Raw genomic sequence first — 16928 nt, 5'->3', positions numbered from 1 at the left:
CTACCAGGCCCCATCATACAGTACCTCTGACTGCACTACCAGGCCCCATCATGGCTCTGACTGCACTACCAGGCCCCATCATGCCCCTGACTGCACTACCAGGCCCCATCATGCCTCTGACCTTGACTCCATGAGACATTCATTGAATAAGCGATTTTCACTCAATAACTCAGGATTTCCTTATTCCTTATTAATCAATTTTGTCCAAGGCTAAACTTTTTTGTATACTATACTACTATGTATGAGTGTACAGGGTTTGATATAATGAGGGCCCAGGTAGGGCCGGGCCTTAATTTTCTGGCCTGTTGAGAACTCTAGTTTTCGCCGGCTGCCGGGCACGGCTGCACTAATAACTTTGGGGCAGGCCCGTCTAGAGTTTAGATGAACAGGTATCAGTACAAAAGGGAGACATCGGAGAGGAAGGATGGATGGGGAAGGATCAACATATGGAATGTCAGAAAAGGTCAGCTTCATATATGGAGATCTAAGGGTTTGAGGTGAGATGTAGAGTTGCTGGCCAATATTGATGGCATCAGGGATCTCCATATATGGGCTTAATATTGATGACATCACGTGATGTCACGAGGCATGACCATTTCTGGGGTGTGACCTGCATGCGGTTGCAATACAACAGCCCAAGATTAAAAACAATATTGGCCTTTTTTTTTTTAAAGAAAGCAGATAAGCAGCTCAAGCTGGAGTCTACTGGATCAAAGGCTAGTAAGAAGACAAGTCTTTGGTGCAAGTTCAAACTGTTCCAGAGCATGAGACGACGTCTCATGATTAGGCATCACCCCGGCCTTGTGTTTATGAGTCACGATCCCCGGGGGCCCACGGGGAGTCTCCCCTCTCACTGGAGCCAGTCTCTTCTATTTTAAAAACCATGACTCATTTCACATGAGAGCTACCAATATGGCTCATTGACTGTGGTCTTATTTATGTAGGGAACGTTGACTAGGCTGATGCTCTTTAACTGCAACACCAAGCTTCACGCTCATACAGTTCCACATAGTCACACCTGGAAGCTGACCACCACCGCATAGACGATTACTGGTGGGCAACTCCCTGAGGGACTGGGAACCTGCAAAAACCACACAACCCGTGTCTGTATTCGTCCAAACACACTGAAACCGCAGAGGAATTACACCAAGTAGCCTACAATTACTTAGTTAAATATAGTTAGTAAAGGTATTAAAGTGGATAGTCAAACAATATAGGACCACATCCCTATTTTGCTAAAATTAAGAGCTGGGTAAAAGGTTAATATTGCTGTTGCTAGCTTTTTTGTATGTCATGTAGGCCTACTGACGACGAATACACATTTTTCGAAGTTGATTTGTTATTATTTTTAATGTTCGGTTCTGCTCTAGTGCCAGAACCATTCCTCTTCTTTATTTTAAAGGACATTCATTTCTCAACTACATCTCACATTCCCATCGTCGGGAGATCAAGCCTCGATAAGCTGATTACTGCCTTGCTGAAATTATTTTTCCCAACTGGCTCCCTTATCAGAAAAGAGACCAAATTCACATCAAACCGTGGGCATTCTTTAAAACAGTTAATAATCTCAAACTTAGAGAAAGTGAGTAATTTTGCCCCACTGCTGTAGTTTTGTCTATATTAGGTCAGTGGAAACAAGACAATATCTTGACTAAGGCCTCAGTTTTTGGTTGTGTTAGTCAGCGATGGAGGGAGCAGGACAAGGCCAGATGTTAGTGGAAAACCTCTGAGATGAGTCATCATCCTCAGTGCTGGAAACATTTTCCCATGAGCCACTCTGCTTTTCCAGTGATGGAGAGTAGCTTTTTTTTGGTGCAACATCAACAGTAGCCCTTGTGTAGAGGTCCTAATTTCGTTCATTCATCCACTCATGCATCTGTCATGCATTAGGAGTTTGCTTTGCAGAGGTTCACAGTAAGCATTGTAGAAGTCAATTGGAAAATTAAGCTTGATGCAGAGGCTAGTCATTTGGGGCAATGTGTTGTTTAAACTCTGCACTGCCACTATATTATAGTATCAACCTTGGAGAAGCCTTAGGAACAGCCTATACCGCTAGACACGAGTTCCAACTGAGTCTGACAATAGTCAGACACACACACACACACACACACACACACACACACACACACACACACACACACACACACACACACACACACGTATCAACACATACCGGTACCTTTTATTACATTCCTATTATTATATTATAGGTTGCATGTTTCCCTAAAATCAATATGTTTTTCTGTTTGTTTTTTTTGCGACCACAGGTCGCATTTACTATGAAATTGTACAGTTTTTGTTCCGTCAGTCAGTCAGTCAGTCGTCAGTCAGTCAGTCAGTCAGTCAGTGTATCAGTCAAAATCCCCATATGTGGGAAAAGCCCCCATATATGGTGCCCAGGTCTCGTGACATTACGCAACATCATCAGTGATGTAGCCTTTGCCGCGTGTCTTCCCCCGCCATCTCTCTCCCCATTTCCTGTCAGTCTACTCTCAACCATATCAAGGCAGAAAAATATCTTAAAACAAAACAAAAAAAATAATACAGAGATACAGTATGTATTATACGGTAGCTGTATTCTTCATGCATTCTTCATGTATTAGTACTACAAACACTTCAAGTCTTTGAAGTGCTGTTTGGCAGAGACACAATTTCAAACTCAACCACTATTGAAAACAGCACAAAGACATGCTCTTTAGAACAGTGTCACTGGGGGCAGAGAAGAGGATTAAGATCTAGTAAAGTGTGACACATTACACAGACCTCATCTGTACCACTATACCCACAGGCCAGTGGTGATATGTTCAAAGTGAGTTTCCGCCCTCCAAGATCTAAGATTGAGATCTTATTCTGTGTCTTGTGATAAAAAGCATGCAGCCAATTTTTTTTTTGAAAAACAACCAGCAGATAATATTAACTACTGGTGGTGATATCAATGATAACCCATTAGGGGAGATCACACAGCAGGGCCGCGGGAAGATATTTACAGTAGGAGGCTGAAAGTTTAGGTGGGGGTGCGCCGCAAAATGCATGTGCACGCGCCTCGTGGCTTTTACTTTCCCTCTCCACACGCAAGGTATATGAACAAACTGACACAGGCAACTAACCAGGATAAAGCTGTGATACAACATATTTATTAGGCCTAGTAACAGAAATTAGTTTTGATTAAAATTATTATTATTTTCCCCCTCCTGTCCGACGGGGGGCTGTGCCTGGGAGCTCCAGCCCCTCCAGCACCCCTACTTTCCTCAGCCATGTCAATATAGAGGTAAATTAATAATCATTTCATTATGTTGTCGCTTTAAGGGCTCTATGGTCTTTCTGATATGGGGGGGACAATGACTGAACTTAACTGTTAAGTGTACGTATACGCTCTTTGAGAGAATACCGAATGTTTTATGAAAAAACTAAGGGGACAAAGAAAGAAAAGCATAGCACAGAGGCTCATATCAGACATCTGCTCATGCATAATTCCTTCTTATTGAAGAATTGGCAGTTTTCATTTCAGACATTTCTCTGGAGTTTTGGGGTTTCGGGATACAAATTTCCACAGAAGCCAATATCAAAGAGGAACAGGCACGTGACCAGCTTTTGTCACAGCGGGGGTGAATGTCAGGCCAAACACGACACAACATAGAAGAGCACTGACTTTGGAGTTCTCATACTGTTGCAGGTGCTAATGTTTCACTGTGGCGCCCTGCCAGATCTTTCTGCAAGAAACAACTATTGACAAATGAGATAAGATAAGACAGACATGCTTCCGCATCCTTGAGGGCACATTTGGTTGAGAGGATATTGCTACTGTATGAATCAACCAAACACACTATTAATAAACAACGAGTGAACAATGGAAAAGACCTCTGGAATCAACACAATACTATAAAATGAGTTGGAAGTAGAAAGGGTGTACAGGATTAATGCACAAAGTCTTGGTACTATGAGGACATCCCATCATTTTTCATACTGTTCCACTCCCGGCAGCGTCAGCAAGCTGTGACCCCAAGGTCACTGGCTCGAACATTTGGACCGGCTGGGGATATCTAACCAAGGGGAATAGATGACACGGTCGCCCCCCACTCATAAAGCTTCTGTTGTGATACCCTTGAGCAAGGCGTTTAAATGTCAACTGCTGCAGTCCAATGGGACAGAGCTGTGGGTGTACTGGGCAGCTCCCAGAAGATAATGCATATATGGACTGCAGCATTTCCTGCCCGTGTGTACTGTAACTACATATGCGTTGCAGTGAGTAAGGATGTCCTTTGAACTGCACAAAATTGCATGTTGAAAAAGGTAACATGCCAGTTAGTGTGTCTAGAAACATGGGTGTAGGCCATTCATCACTTGGCCATCTCAAACAGCCTCGTCCTCGGTTTTACTGTAACCTCAAAGACCTCCAAGCCGTGATGCAGGTATAGAGTTGCGTGTGCTACTCACAAAAAACCTTGACAGGGGATTGATTGAAGCTGATGGAGATGGAGACCTTATGTACCCGTACGGAAATATATAACAACAAAGCAACCTTGAACCTTCAACCCTCCTGTTGCAGAACAGCCACCCTAGCCAACACAACACTAGATCACCAGTATTCTAACTGTGAACTGGAGCCCATCTGTATGTGATTGACACTGATGAGGTTAAACCAACATGGGGGAAGTGGGGGGGGTGGGGTTGGTCCACGGGAGCCCTATGACCTTCTCCCTCTTCAGGATAATGCCTGGCCTTCTGTTTGTGTACAAGAAGTCCTTTGTGTATACACTACACTACAGCCAGGGATAAAATGAGGTTTGTGTGTGGGCTGCTGTGGCCTGTCTTCCTGCCTGGTTGTGCCTGTCTGTCTGTATGCCTACTTGTCTGTCTGTATGCTTACTTGTCTGTCTGTCTGTATGCTTACTTGTCTGTCTCACTGCCTGCCAGCATACAGCTGTTAACCAGAAACCATCCCAAATTTGTTCCCATAATGTTTTTCATAATATATTAGTGCCCTGTTTTATAGTTAGTCGTTTGACAGTAACATGCAAAAGTACAAGCTCACAACATATTAGATCTGCTATCTCGGTCATCCATCCGTCCGTCCGTCCGTCCGCCCGCCCTATGGGTCCAAACCAGGTCCATCTTGTATTGTATCACACGATAGGGGAAAGTTTCTGTTTAGTGTTACCATCGACGTGGATGTGGATTGTACTGTGATGTATCCCGACGAACGCAAATGAGAGCAACCTCCATGTCTTTGAGAATAAATAAAGGTTTGAATGAATTACCTGAGCCTCAACTCCAAAATAACAACCAATTCCAACAGCCTAAACATAATCCCCTAAAGACTGTTGTTTAGACAAAATAGAAGACAGAAGAGCCACATTTTATCCATATGTCGACCAAAAGAAGAAAACAACTAAAAGTTACGAAAAAGGAGACATTTACCTTTGGTTTGTTTTGGTCACAGATGGATAAATGTGTGAACAACCTCACACTGTGAATTGTGGGTATAAGATCCTCTGCCAGGGGAGGATAGGCGTCTCAGAACAAGGGGGCTTTTGATTATCTCTTCCTCTGCGCGTTCGCACGGCAGTGAGAAGCGACGTCGGATCAGGCAGAGGATAGCACATCAAATAGACACGAACCACGTGTTCCACCGGGAAAATGCATCTTTCAGAAGTGAAGGGAAGGATGCTTATTTTGTCACTGGTGGCCCAGTCTTAGTGAGGATACGGAGATACACACAGTGAGGCTTTCAAAGGAACACAAACAAGGAGAGGAGAGGAGAGGAACGCTGTGGCATGCTCTCCTAAAAACCTCTCTCACACACGCGTGCACACAAGTCACATGCACGCACGCACGCACACACGCACACACGCACGCACGCACGCAGGCAGACAGACAGACAGACAGACAGACAGACAGACAGACAGACAGACAGACAGACAGACAGACAGAAGAGGGTGAAGTTAGTTTCTACCATACCTCTGTGATAAACGAGATAGAGTTCGCCTGAGGAGACTGAGCCGTGTGATCTTCAGACTTCAACTGCAAAACCCAATACTAATAAAGGTTGCTAAATTGGTTCAGCTCCCATATGTATGTATAGCGCAATGGATATCGCCAGGCAGGCATTAACACTGGCAGGGCTAAAGTTTGCATTCCTGTATTGCTTTTAGAAGAGCCCATGGCACTGAGCCATGCTCAACTCTTAAATCATAAAGCCAACTGTCTGTACCACTTTCTTATTATAATATTTGTATTTATTTATTGAGGATGTCAAATATGTTTTCTGTACATTTTGTCTGTTGTGAGCACGTTGCAGTTCTGCCTCTCTTATTGGCAGTCCTGAAATTGAACTGTTCTTGTCATCTGGAACACAACCGCTGTGTGCAGAAAACAACATTGTTCTCACACACACGCACGCACGTGTGAATTCTGTTGTGCATTAGCTCAAACAGAAATAGCGATCAGGCACATGTGTGTGAACATACAGTAATTATGTTCAGTGTGAACTGCCAACGATGCACCTTTTTACATATTGAATCTATAAACTTGTATTGTACTAGACTGAATACATGTTTACTTTATGCATCACAAACACTCCAGGAAATCAAGAACACAGTAACCTCCCCAGTGGAGGGATTTCACTGTACTGTACTGTATTTGATTTAAAATATTACAGGAGTGCTGTATCGTGACGGTCGAGCATAAACCTTGTATCTCCATATGAAATCTGAAAAAGAAGGGTGCGTGGGTGGTGGCGCAGTGGTCAAATCCCTGCCCACCACCACGGAGCATGTGGGTTTGAGTCCACCGTGGTGCATCCGGGTTTGTCGGGGTCTATGACGAACACAACTGGCCCATGTTCGGGTGCGGGAAGCTGGGGGTGTAATCCTACAGGCTGGGGGTGGTACCTGTGAATAGGGAGTGTTGGGTGGGAGGAGTAGGACAAAAGCTCTACATCCTCCTGGTGGGGGCTCCTCACTGGCAACACAGACATGTGTGTGGGGAGGAATTAATTGGCACAACCACTAAATTAGGGGAGAAAGGGGAGGTAAAAAATGATTGGCTACTCTAAATGTTTTTAGAAAGAAAAAGCTCTATACTTTGTAGCACAACAATGTTGTTCAAAAGCAGTGAAAATAGCTGTTCTATAACCTCACAACACCCTGCACACCTAACCTTAACCCAGGGGTTCTCAACCCGTGGGTCGCGACCCCTCGGGGGGGTCGCCAAATTATTTTAGGGGGTCCCCAAATTATTTAAAAAAAAAATAAATTTTATTTTCACGATTTTTCAAAAATAGCAGATCTACAAGCTCATAGCGCGCCACTCGGTGGCGCGCTATGAGCTTGTAGATCTGCTATTTTTAAATAGCTAAATTATAACAATGCTTAAAACACCAAAAGGGGTTCCCGCCCAAAGTAGTTTAAGGTTATTGTAGCAGTCAATTTATATTGGGGGTCGGGAGGGGGCGGGGCGGGGGTCCCGAGACGTTGCCAAAGCATTTTCGGGGGTCCCCGGCCAAAAACGTTGAGAACCCCTGCCTTAACCCATGTCTAACCAATGACTAGTCTAAACTAAGTATGCACCCCCTTTAAGTGGAATAAACCTGGACGCCATTACAGTTGATTTGGCCGTAGTGAACCTAAATAAACCTGTAGCGAGCGAGACAGAAGGAGAAATAAAGGCTGTGTGCATTCTGTTCCACACTTTATAAACATGCTTGATTTGTCTTTTTTGGACGTACACCAACTGTCACATCTCCATTCCTTCCCAAGCACAAGCAGCAATGTGTCTAAACTCCAGGGTGAGCCAAGGGTCAAACAGTCCACCACCACAATTCTAACCAGTGGTGGAAAAACTATTCACATTTCTTCCTTAAGTTAAGTAAAAGTATCAATACTGCAATATAGAAATAGTCTATACTCCGGAAGTACCAAAAGTAGAGAGTACTCATTATGCTAAATGTATACAAATCTTTTTGAAAATAGTCGATCTACAAGCTCACAAAACGCATCGTTAGCTTGTACAATACTAAGTAAATGTACTAGTTACTTAACTTACTTTACACCAGTACTTTACACCACCGATTCCAACACAACATACATTTTGCTCAGAAACACAGACTTTATTCATCTTTGTTGCAGTCCGTCCCCCCTTGTGCTCATGGCGGCTCGCATCATGACAGCCTCAGAGTCCTGAACAAGGAGTGTGAATTGCAGATGCACTGACACATACAGCACATACAGTACAGCGCAAGCCCAAATCCATATTTATTTGGCTCGTTACCACAGCGACAACCAACCACACAAGATTATGGTGGTGCTCAGATGCCGTGTCTCTTTAAGCTTCAGCAATTCAGACTACAAACAGACTGGAGAGTGAGTCTCATCATCTCTCTCCATGATGTGAGTAAACATTAGCTGGTATGTTGAGCATTATCGTCTCATAATAAATTCATTGAGGATCTCTAATGAAGAGCCAGTAGAACTCACACACTGTACAGAGAGAAGACTGACATTTGCATACAATCGAACAATGACAACCCAAACATCTGCTGTTTAGAGTCTGTACGCACACACGCACGCACGCACACGCACACGCACACACACACACACACACACACACGCACACGCACACGCACACGCACACGCACACACAGAATCTGCAAAAATACACATGTGCTTTTTCTCATATACTCTGCATTCTCCTCCCTCCATCCCTCTCCCACTTCGTACTCCCCGTCTCCTTAATCACTCTCATATCTCCTCTGGTTCTGTGTGGGCCAGAGGTGGGCCTGTGTGGGCCAGGCCTGTGTGGGCCAGAGGTGGGCCTGTGTGGGCCAGAGGTGGGCCTGTGTGGGCCAGAGGTGGGCCAGGGGTGGGCCAGAGGAGGGCCAGAGGTGGGCCGGCAACAATTTGGAGATTATAAAAACGGCACTGCAGAACCAATGCGAGGGACGAACGGAAGGCGGTCCTCACTAATCTGGGCTAGCTTCGTCGCCGGCCATCGCCTTCGCTGGCCGTCCAATGCCATGCAATTAACCCATTTTGGGCGGGAACCCCTTTTGGTGTTAGCATTATGTTATGCTTTAGCTATTTTTGAAAAATCGAAGAACGACTGACATAGAAACATAGCTTTTTCAGAAAACTGTCATTTTCAAACAGACATTTTTAGAATCTGATCTCAGGTCAAAATGGGTTAATTTAGATGTGTCCAGAGATATACAATGCCAAGACTACACTATACTGCCCTATACTGTCATCACCACCTCACTACTACTACTGCCCCTATACTGCCATCACTACCCCAATACTGCTGCTAATGTGGCCCGGACAGCTGGGGTAGCCGACCCGTCTGGGCACCTATACGCTGCTAATGTGGCCCGGACAGCTGGGGTAGCCGATCCGTCTGGGCACCTATACGCTGCTAATGTGGCCCGGACAGCTGGGGTAGCCGACCCGTCTGGGCACCTATACGCTGCTAATGTGGCCCGGACAGCTGGGGTAGCCAATCCGTCTGGGCACCTATACGCTGCTAATGTGGCCCGGACAGCTGGGGTAGCCGACCCGTCTGGGCACCTATACGCTGCTAATGTGGCCCGGACAGCTGGGGTAGCCGATCCGTCTGGGCACCTATACGCTGCTAATGTGGCCCGGACAGCTGGGGTAGCCGACCCGTCTGGGCACCTATACGCTGCTAATGTGGCCCGGACAGCTGGGGTAGCCGACCCGTCTGGGCACCTATACGCTGCTAATGTGGCCCGGACAGCTGGGGTAGCCGACCCGTCTGGGCACCTACGCTGCTAATGTGGCCCGGACAGCTGGGGTAGCCGACCCGTCTGGGCACCTACGCTGCTAATGTGGCCCGGACAGCTGGGGTAGCCGACCCGTCTGGGCACCTACGCTGCTAATGTGGCCCGGACAGCTGGGGTAGCCGACCCGTCTGGGCACCTATACGCTGCTAATGTGGCCCGGACAGCTGGGGTAGCCGACCCGTCTGGGCACCTACGCTGCTAATGCCGTCTGACAGCGCGTCGCGGGTTCGACTCCCGATCCTGACGACCTCCAGCTCTACCTTTGCTTCAAAGATGGGAAGGACTTTTTTGGGGGGGCACGGTGGCACAGTCAGTAGTGCTGTCGCCTCATAGCTAGAAGGTCCTGGGTTCGATTCCCGCTCGGGACACTGTGGGCGCTGGTGGCGTGTCCTCTCCTCCGCGTCATCAGTACCCATACCCGAGGCGGGGTTGGCGAAAGGGCCTTTCTGTGTGGAGTTTGCATGTTCTCCCCGTGTCCCCTAGGGTAGGTACCCTCACAAAAAACATGCAGTAAACCTGGTCTCTAAACTGCCTCCCCCTGGCCAGCCGGGGCGCCTGATGGAGGGGAAAGGAACTGGTTGGAATAACGTGTTCCTTCCGCGCGTATACGTCCGGCCGGGGAAACTCCCCCCTGCCAAGTGAAAAGGAGCAACTTGGACACTCATGCAGGAAGGAAGCATGAGTTCAAGTCCGTTGCTCTCCCCAGGTTGGCGGAGGGTGTGTAGAGCCCAGGATCACATTCGATAATTGACACAGGGGTGAAAAATGGTTTACAAAATTGTGGGATAAAAATTATTAAAAAAACAAAAGATGGGAAGGACTTTTCACACACACACACACACACACACACACACACACACACACACACACACACACACACACACACACACACACACACACACACACACACACAACCAAGAATAGGAAATGGTCTACTCTGTAAGCAACATGACACCAGTTGCTGGACGACTGAGAGCTTGGATTTCTCTCCACACTGCTGACATATCTGTGTTCATATACAGACAGATTCATCACAGGCAAAACCGCACAGTGCAGAAGAGCGTATATGAAGGCAGTGTGGAGCGAGGACACACCGTGAAGTAGACAACACATTCCTCATACATATACTACATGACTGACACTGACTCAGTTCACCCTGGACTCAAGTACGCATCTACTTTTTGCACACAGGCGCACTTGAGCATGCACGCACGTGCACACACACACACACACACACACACACACACACACACACACACACACACACACACACACACACACACACACACACACACACACACACAGCTGTATGTGTCCTTGGTTGGATACAGTAAGTGCACAGTACGTATAGGTGTTTGAAAGGGAAACGCATCAGCCAATCAGCCAGGAGTATAGCTGTGATTTATACCCAAGGAGGGATACCCCAGAGAGGGACCATGACCTGATCTCCTTTCCTCTCCCTGCATAGTGGCTCCCACGGCAGGGAGGGAGAGAGAGAGAGAGAGAGAGAGAAAGAGAGAGGATGCTGTCGGTGTGTTCTGTAAGTGAGAGTACATATGTACATTGTACAGACCGTATGCGGGTGCATAAGTGAGTGTGCATCAGTGTGTGCACTTCTGTATCTATACTGTATTTATGTGTGTATGTGGATTGCATATATACGTATTACGTATACTATAGCATATGCAAGTGTCCGCATGTGTGCCTATACATAGTATGTCCGTTTGTGTCTGTATGACATGTTCATGTCGGTAAGTGTGTATGTGTGTGTATGTGTCTGTGTGTATGTGTATGTGTATGTGTATGTGTATGTGTATGTGTATGTGTGTGTGTGTGTGTGTGTGTGTGTGTGTGTGTGTGTGTGTGTGTGTGTGTGTGTGTGCCAGCGTGTCAGTGCCAGTGTCAGGACAGTAGCGGCTCTGTGAGGGACGTACCTGCGTGCACGTGGCCCGCGGACCAGAGGACCAGGCCGAGGGAGAGGAGGCAGAAGGCTGAACGCAGGGCTCTCATGTTTCGGGACAGTCCTCTCCACACACACACACTCTGCAAAGCGTTATAGACTCTCCATTCAGAGGGACCGACTCACTGAATGGACTCACAGAGAGACGTGGGACCTTGGCTTTCTGCTGGCGGGGAGGATCCTGGGCTGGGCTAGGGGGCAGGGCCCAGGGAGGGGCGAGGGTGGGACGCCATGGGAGGGGAGGGTGCGGTGTCACTAGTGGGAGGGGACTCTAACCAACCCCCCCCCACAAAAAAGTAACTACGATCTAAAATCTGTTAGTTCTGCTTCTCCGTAACTTATACTGTATGTGTATGTACTATTCACACATCCATGCGCGTAGGAAGGAACACACGTAGACATCTGTGCATTGGTGTAATATGCAACCGTAAACACAAACACATGTGCGAAAGAGTGACACACGCACGCACTCTCAAACACAAATGCACATTCACACACTCTCAAACACCCACACACAGAGTTGCAGCTGCAGACGCGTGTGTCCTCCACTCCCCGGTGGGAGAAAGTTTACAAACTCTTCTCCAATTTCACCTCCATCACACGTCTGCAACCGCCACCTCTCTTTCACTCGTTCCCTCCCTCTCTTCTCCCTCTCTATTTCTCCTTTCTAACCCTCCTTCTCTCTTCCCATTACTGTTCCTCGTGTCCTGCCTCTCTCTCACACGCACGCACGCACGCACGCACGCACGCACGCACGCACGCACGCACGCACGCACGCACTTTGCTCTGTCACTAGCCTACTTTTTATGCCTCCCCGGGCGACAGACAGCTGTGACCCGAGGCATCGTCTCTGTCTGTCCGTCACATTCTCGTGCACGCGATATATCAGGAATGCCTCGAGGGAATTTGATTAAACTGGATATAATGGCCCAAACATTCACATGGACTCACTCAAGGATGAACTTGGGTGGTCAAAGGTCAAGGTCACTCACTGTGACTGTTTATACAATTCCATCAAAGTCTTCACCATAGTATTATGAGTCTGATCAAACACAGATGTATAGCTGCAACTCGTCCACGGTGCGGAGTTGCACTTTTTCTACTTCTTTGTCCTCATCTCTCTTCGTCATACTCCCATCTCTCTCTCCTCTATTTCTGCCTTCCTATCATCCACTTTCTTCACTTTCTCAGCCTCTGTCCTTAATTTCCCCCCTTGACACATCTCTCCTCTCTCTCTCTCTCTCACTCACAGCTATAGTGACTCTCTCATTCTCTTTCTCTCTCTCTCTCATTCTCTCTGTTCCCTCCCATTCCTCTCTGCTCTCCTAGTTTCCCCAGACATTAGTTCTCCTTTGTCTATTGAAGTGGTCTGCATGAGGAGACTGGAAAGCTGCTTTCTAATCTTAAAAAACCCCAAAACAAAACAAAGCCCTCTTCATTTGAATTAAAAGACAGATCAGGTCAGTTGCATTCTCTCTCTCCGTTTCCTCTCCCTGCAGACTCACCCTGATCAATGTCTTCTGTTCAACACAACCTGCTGTTGCAGAAGCTAATTAAGTGTGGAGGCTGTGCGATGCTGTCGAGGTGGTAGTACAGCTTGTGTTGTAGTAGTGGTGGTGTTACGGTGGGATGTACTGATCTCTTCATCCGTGTTCAGAAGGGAACAGACATTGACAGACAGCGAGAGAAAGGCAGAGTGGGAAAGTGCAGTGCAGTGAAGTTTTTTTCACCCAGAGGGTGAGTTGACCTCATGGAGAGACCAAAAAATAAAAGAAGTCCAACACGCACGCACGCACGCACGCACACACGCCACAACTATGATCGGCACTGCTCAACCAATACTAATTTGTACAAAGCTCAGAGCCACAGTTCCCCAGACAGACAGACAGACAGACAGACGGCATTGCTGTCATCTTGGAAACATCAGAAAAGAAAACAGAAAGGGGGAAAACAGCTGCCATCGAGATGAAAACATCCCACTTCACACTGAGACAAAAGGTCCCAACTTTATACAGACACATTCAAGTACTATTCGCACGCACGCACGCACGCACGCACGCACGCACGCACGCACGCACGCACACGCACACGCACACACACGCACACACACACACACACACACACACACACACACACACACACCACTCTGACCTAGGCCGTGGAAAGACGGAGCAAACTCGAACCACCTGCGGATCGTCATGCTCGTCAGCAAGCACTGCACGGCTGCTGCATGGCCACTGGGCAGCTCATTATCACTGGGAAAGGTTAGTGTTGTGGGTGGGCCGGGGGTCCGGAGGTGGAGTTGAGTTTCTAAGGAGAGTAGGGGTCGCACGTCCTGTCAGTTCAACAGTCTGAGCTCAGTCTTTCATGAGCGGCTGAGAGAGAAAGCAGTGAGTGCGAGTGTAGAAGAGGTCACACTGACCAGGATTCTACACACACAGCCGGAAAAGTAATTTATTTAACAAAGTAAGCTGGCACAGATCACTAGCTGGTATGAATACAGGAACACCTGTATTCATGGTGAAAATACTCTATGTATGTACAATACATGCCCTCAACGGGTTGAATCATGACACGTTGCAAGCTATTTTTGCTATTCTGAAAGTGTGGGGGAAATGTATAATAATATATTTTTTAATGTAAAGTAAATTCAATATTTATTTTGTATCATCGCATTTATTGCAAAAATAATGTGTTCCACACATAGTTTGGTACACACTGCTGTATTCATTCTATGCTACATACTTACGTAGTGGCAGTCCCAGTGTAAGATATATCTGTATGTATTATAGACCATTCTTTGAGTTTTGTTCAGCCAAATTACCACACCATTCTAACGTTGACATCAGAACAAAAAGGGTGAAAGAAAGCCAGACTTCTCTAAAATGTTAAGGTGTATCATTAGGCTGTCTGGAGTCACATCCACTTTCATTGGCAGTGAGTTCACACTAACCTGCTTGTCGGAGAGAATGCAGGCGCTGACCTGGAGGTCTTATTCCTCGATCCCAGGAGGACAATGGTGATGATGAGCTCAGCTCACAGTGACCTGACCATGAAAATAATACGACAGAAAAAGGTTTACATTTGAAATAAAATGTAATATGAAATCATAGAAGAGGAAAGAAATAATCTGATCTGATGTTCTCAAAGACTATATGACCTACCCTTTTATTTATCCCATAGTCATCAATTTTAACAAAGTACAATACGAGGACCACAATGGAAACTAGAAGAGTGTGCTCCTCTGAGCAGAGGTCACCGCCAGGCCAGTTGGCCTACCCAGGACCCGCAAACTGTAGAAGCGGTCTTAGCCAATTGGAATGGCTAATTTGAAAATTTTAGGTTGGCATTTCTTCCTCTGCCTGGTGGGAATGTGCGTGCAAAATCTCACGGCAATTGGATGCTGCTTTCATGATTTGATTTGATTTTGTTCAAAACGGGCCATGACTCCTGCAAACTTTGGAATTGTATCTTAGCCAATCAGGATGGAATATGAAACCAAACGTGTGTGCTTTCAGCTTAGCTGCTCACAGACACACATGGACGGACACAGATGGACAGGGGCAAAGATGCCTGGCGGAAACAATAATTCCAGATACTCTGTTATCCTCTTTTAATTGTGCATGTGCTTTGCTTTTGTTGTTGCAACTTAATTGTCCTTTCATTTGCCAAAACCCTAACCTCCCACTAACGACTAGCCTAACATCTGTCAGACCTACCACTCAAAACTGTCCGGTTTTGAGTGATAGGTAGCTGTCTGTAAGGCTTACAGAAAGATGATGAAGCACGCAGGGGTGCAGTATGAAAGAAACTGAAGTAGTCCAAGCAGGCAACACATCCAAGTAACCAAGCAGGCAAACTGAATCCACACGGGCAGATCAGTCAAAAGCACTAGTCATAATATGGAGACAGAACTCCACACAATAACACAAGACAGAACTGAGGCAAGACCCAGGAAACACTTGAAATTCACAGAAGGCTGGAGTGCCAAAGCAGGTACACACAGTAACATTCACTTTATGGACTGGCAAGGACTGAGTGTCCAGTTCTTTTTTACCAGCTGCTATGAAATAGCAAGCTGAGTCTATCATCGATGTTCAAGCTAGTCCTCTAGTAGTCTAGTCCAGTTGGCTTTCTCATTGGCTAAACCACGATGCGCTGTTTCTGTGTGTGTGTGTGTGTGTGTGTGTGTATGTGCGCACCGCAAATATGTCTGGGCGGAAACGAACGACTAGGAACACAATAGTTCCGCCTTAGAGAATTTTGGTTCCTACCTAAACTACTGCACTGAAACTGACACAGAGGCAGTTATAGCGGACCCCCGCAGATAATAATAATTACACACAGACGGTCGAGGCAGATGGCTGCCCACCATAGAGTTATAATGGATAGAGGGCGGACTGCCCCGCCCCCTGCTATTCATTTCAATGGAAGTTGCTCAGTGGCGTTTTGAAGCACCCGGAAGAACACTCTACTTCCGCATTTTTTTCTGAACGGGGTTTCCTCATGCTAAATGCAGGGGCCCGTCTGCAGTCCCAGCTCTGACCAGTAGGGCAGAGTGCTTCAACGTTGGCCAGCCATTCTGGGGGCTTGCCACCCACCCTAGGGTGCATTCGGAAATGCGCACCGGGAGCGCACTCGCCTATTAGTTTGCATTGCACAGTGCGCTCAGTGCGCTATTGTCCGAACGCGCCCCTAGAGTCTGGGTCTGGCCTGACATTTCTTCCAGGAGTTTTTTGTTACCACAGTCGCAAAACTGCATGCTCAGGGTCTCTGCTGTCATGTAAAGTGTCTTGAAACAACTTGTTGTGATTTGTCACTTTAATAAATTTGAATTGAATTGTCTATGCTCAGAAGCATGTCAAGCACTATTCTTTCCTGTGTGTTGTTCATGAATATCCAGTCGCCACCATGGTTACTGTTCACCTTCATTCAGAGAAAAGTGTACAAAGTTACCAACAGACACATACTGTACATCAACTTAGGTCAGCAGGAGCAATCTTACAATCAAGGCTTGGAACAGCAGCAGCAACAACTACAACAACAACAACAAAAGTTATCACACAGAGCCCACACCACTGGGAAGCTTAATGTTTGTTTCATTAAAAACGAGGAACAGGGAACAGCTGTTGAGATTCAGAGTGCGGCGTGAGGGTGCTGTCTCATTGCAGG

General features: G+C 46.7%; 1 protein-coding gene across 1 annotated transcript in view; it reads right to left on the bottom strand.

The window, feature by feature from the left end:
* The window catches only part of cspg4 (chondroitin sulfate proteoglycan 4), a 121206-nt gene extending 109343 nt beyond the window's left edge, over positions 1-11863 (bottom strand). Inside the window, exon 1 of the mRNA XM_079501051.1 lies at positions 11731-11863. Coding sequence (XP_079357177.1) covers positions 11731-11806 — 76 coding nt within the window. The 5' untranslated portion in view covers positions 11807-11863. The remainder of the gene's footprint in view (positions 1-11730) is intronic.
* Between the last annotated feature and the right edge of the window lie 5065 nt (positions 11864-16928).

The sequence above is a fragment of the Electrona antarctica genome (assembly GCF_951216825.1).
Source record: "Electrona antarctica genome assembly, chromosome: 5".
In the NCBI taxonomy this organism is placed as follows: Eukaryota; Metazoa; Chordata; class Actinopteri; order Myctophiformes; family Myctophidae; genus Electrona; species Electrona antarctica.
The sequence above is the reverse complement of the archived record's forward strand: the minus strand, read 5'-3'. Positions and strand labels throughout refer to the sequence as shown.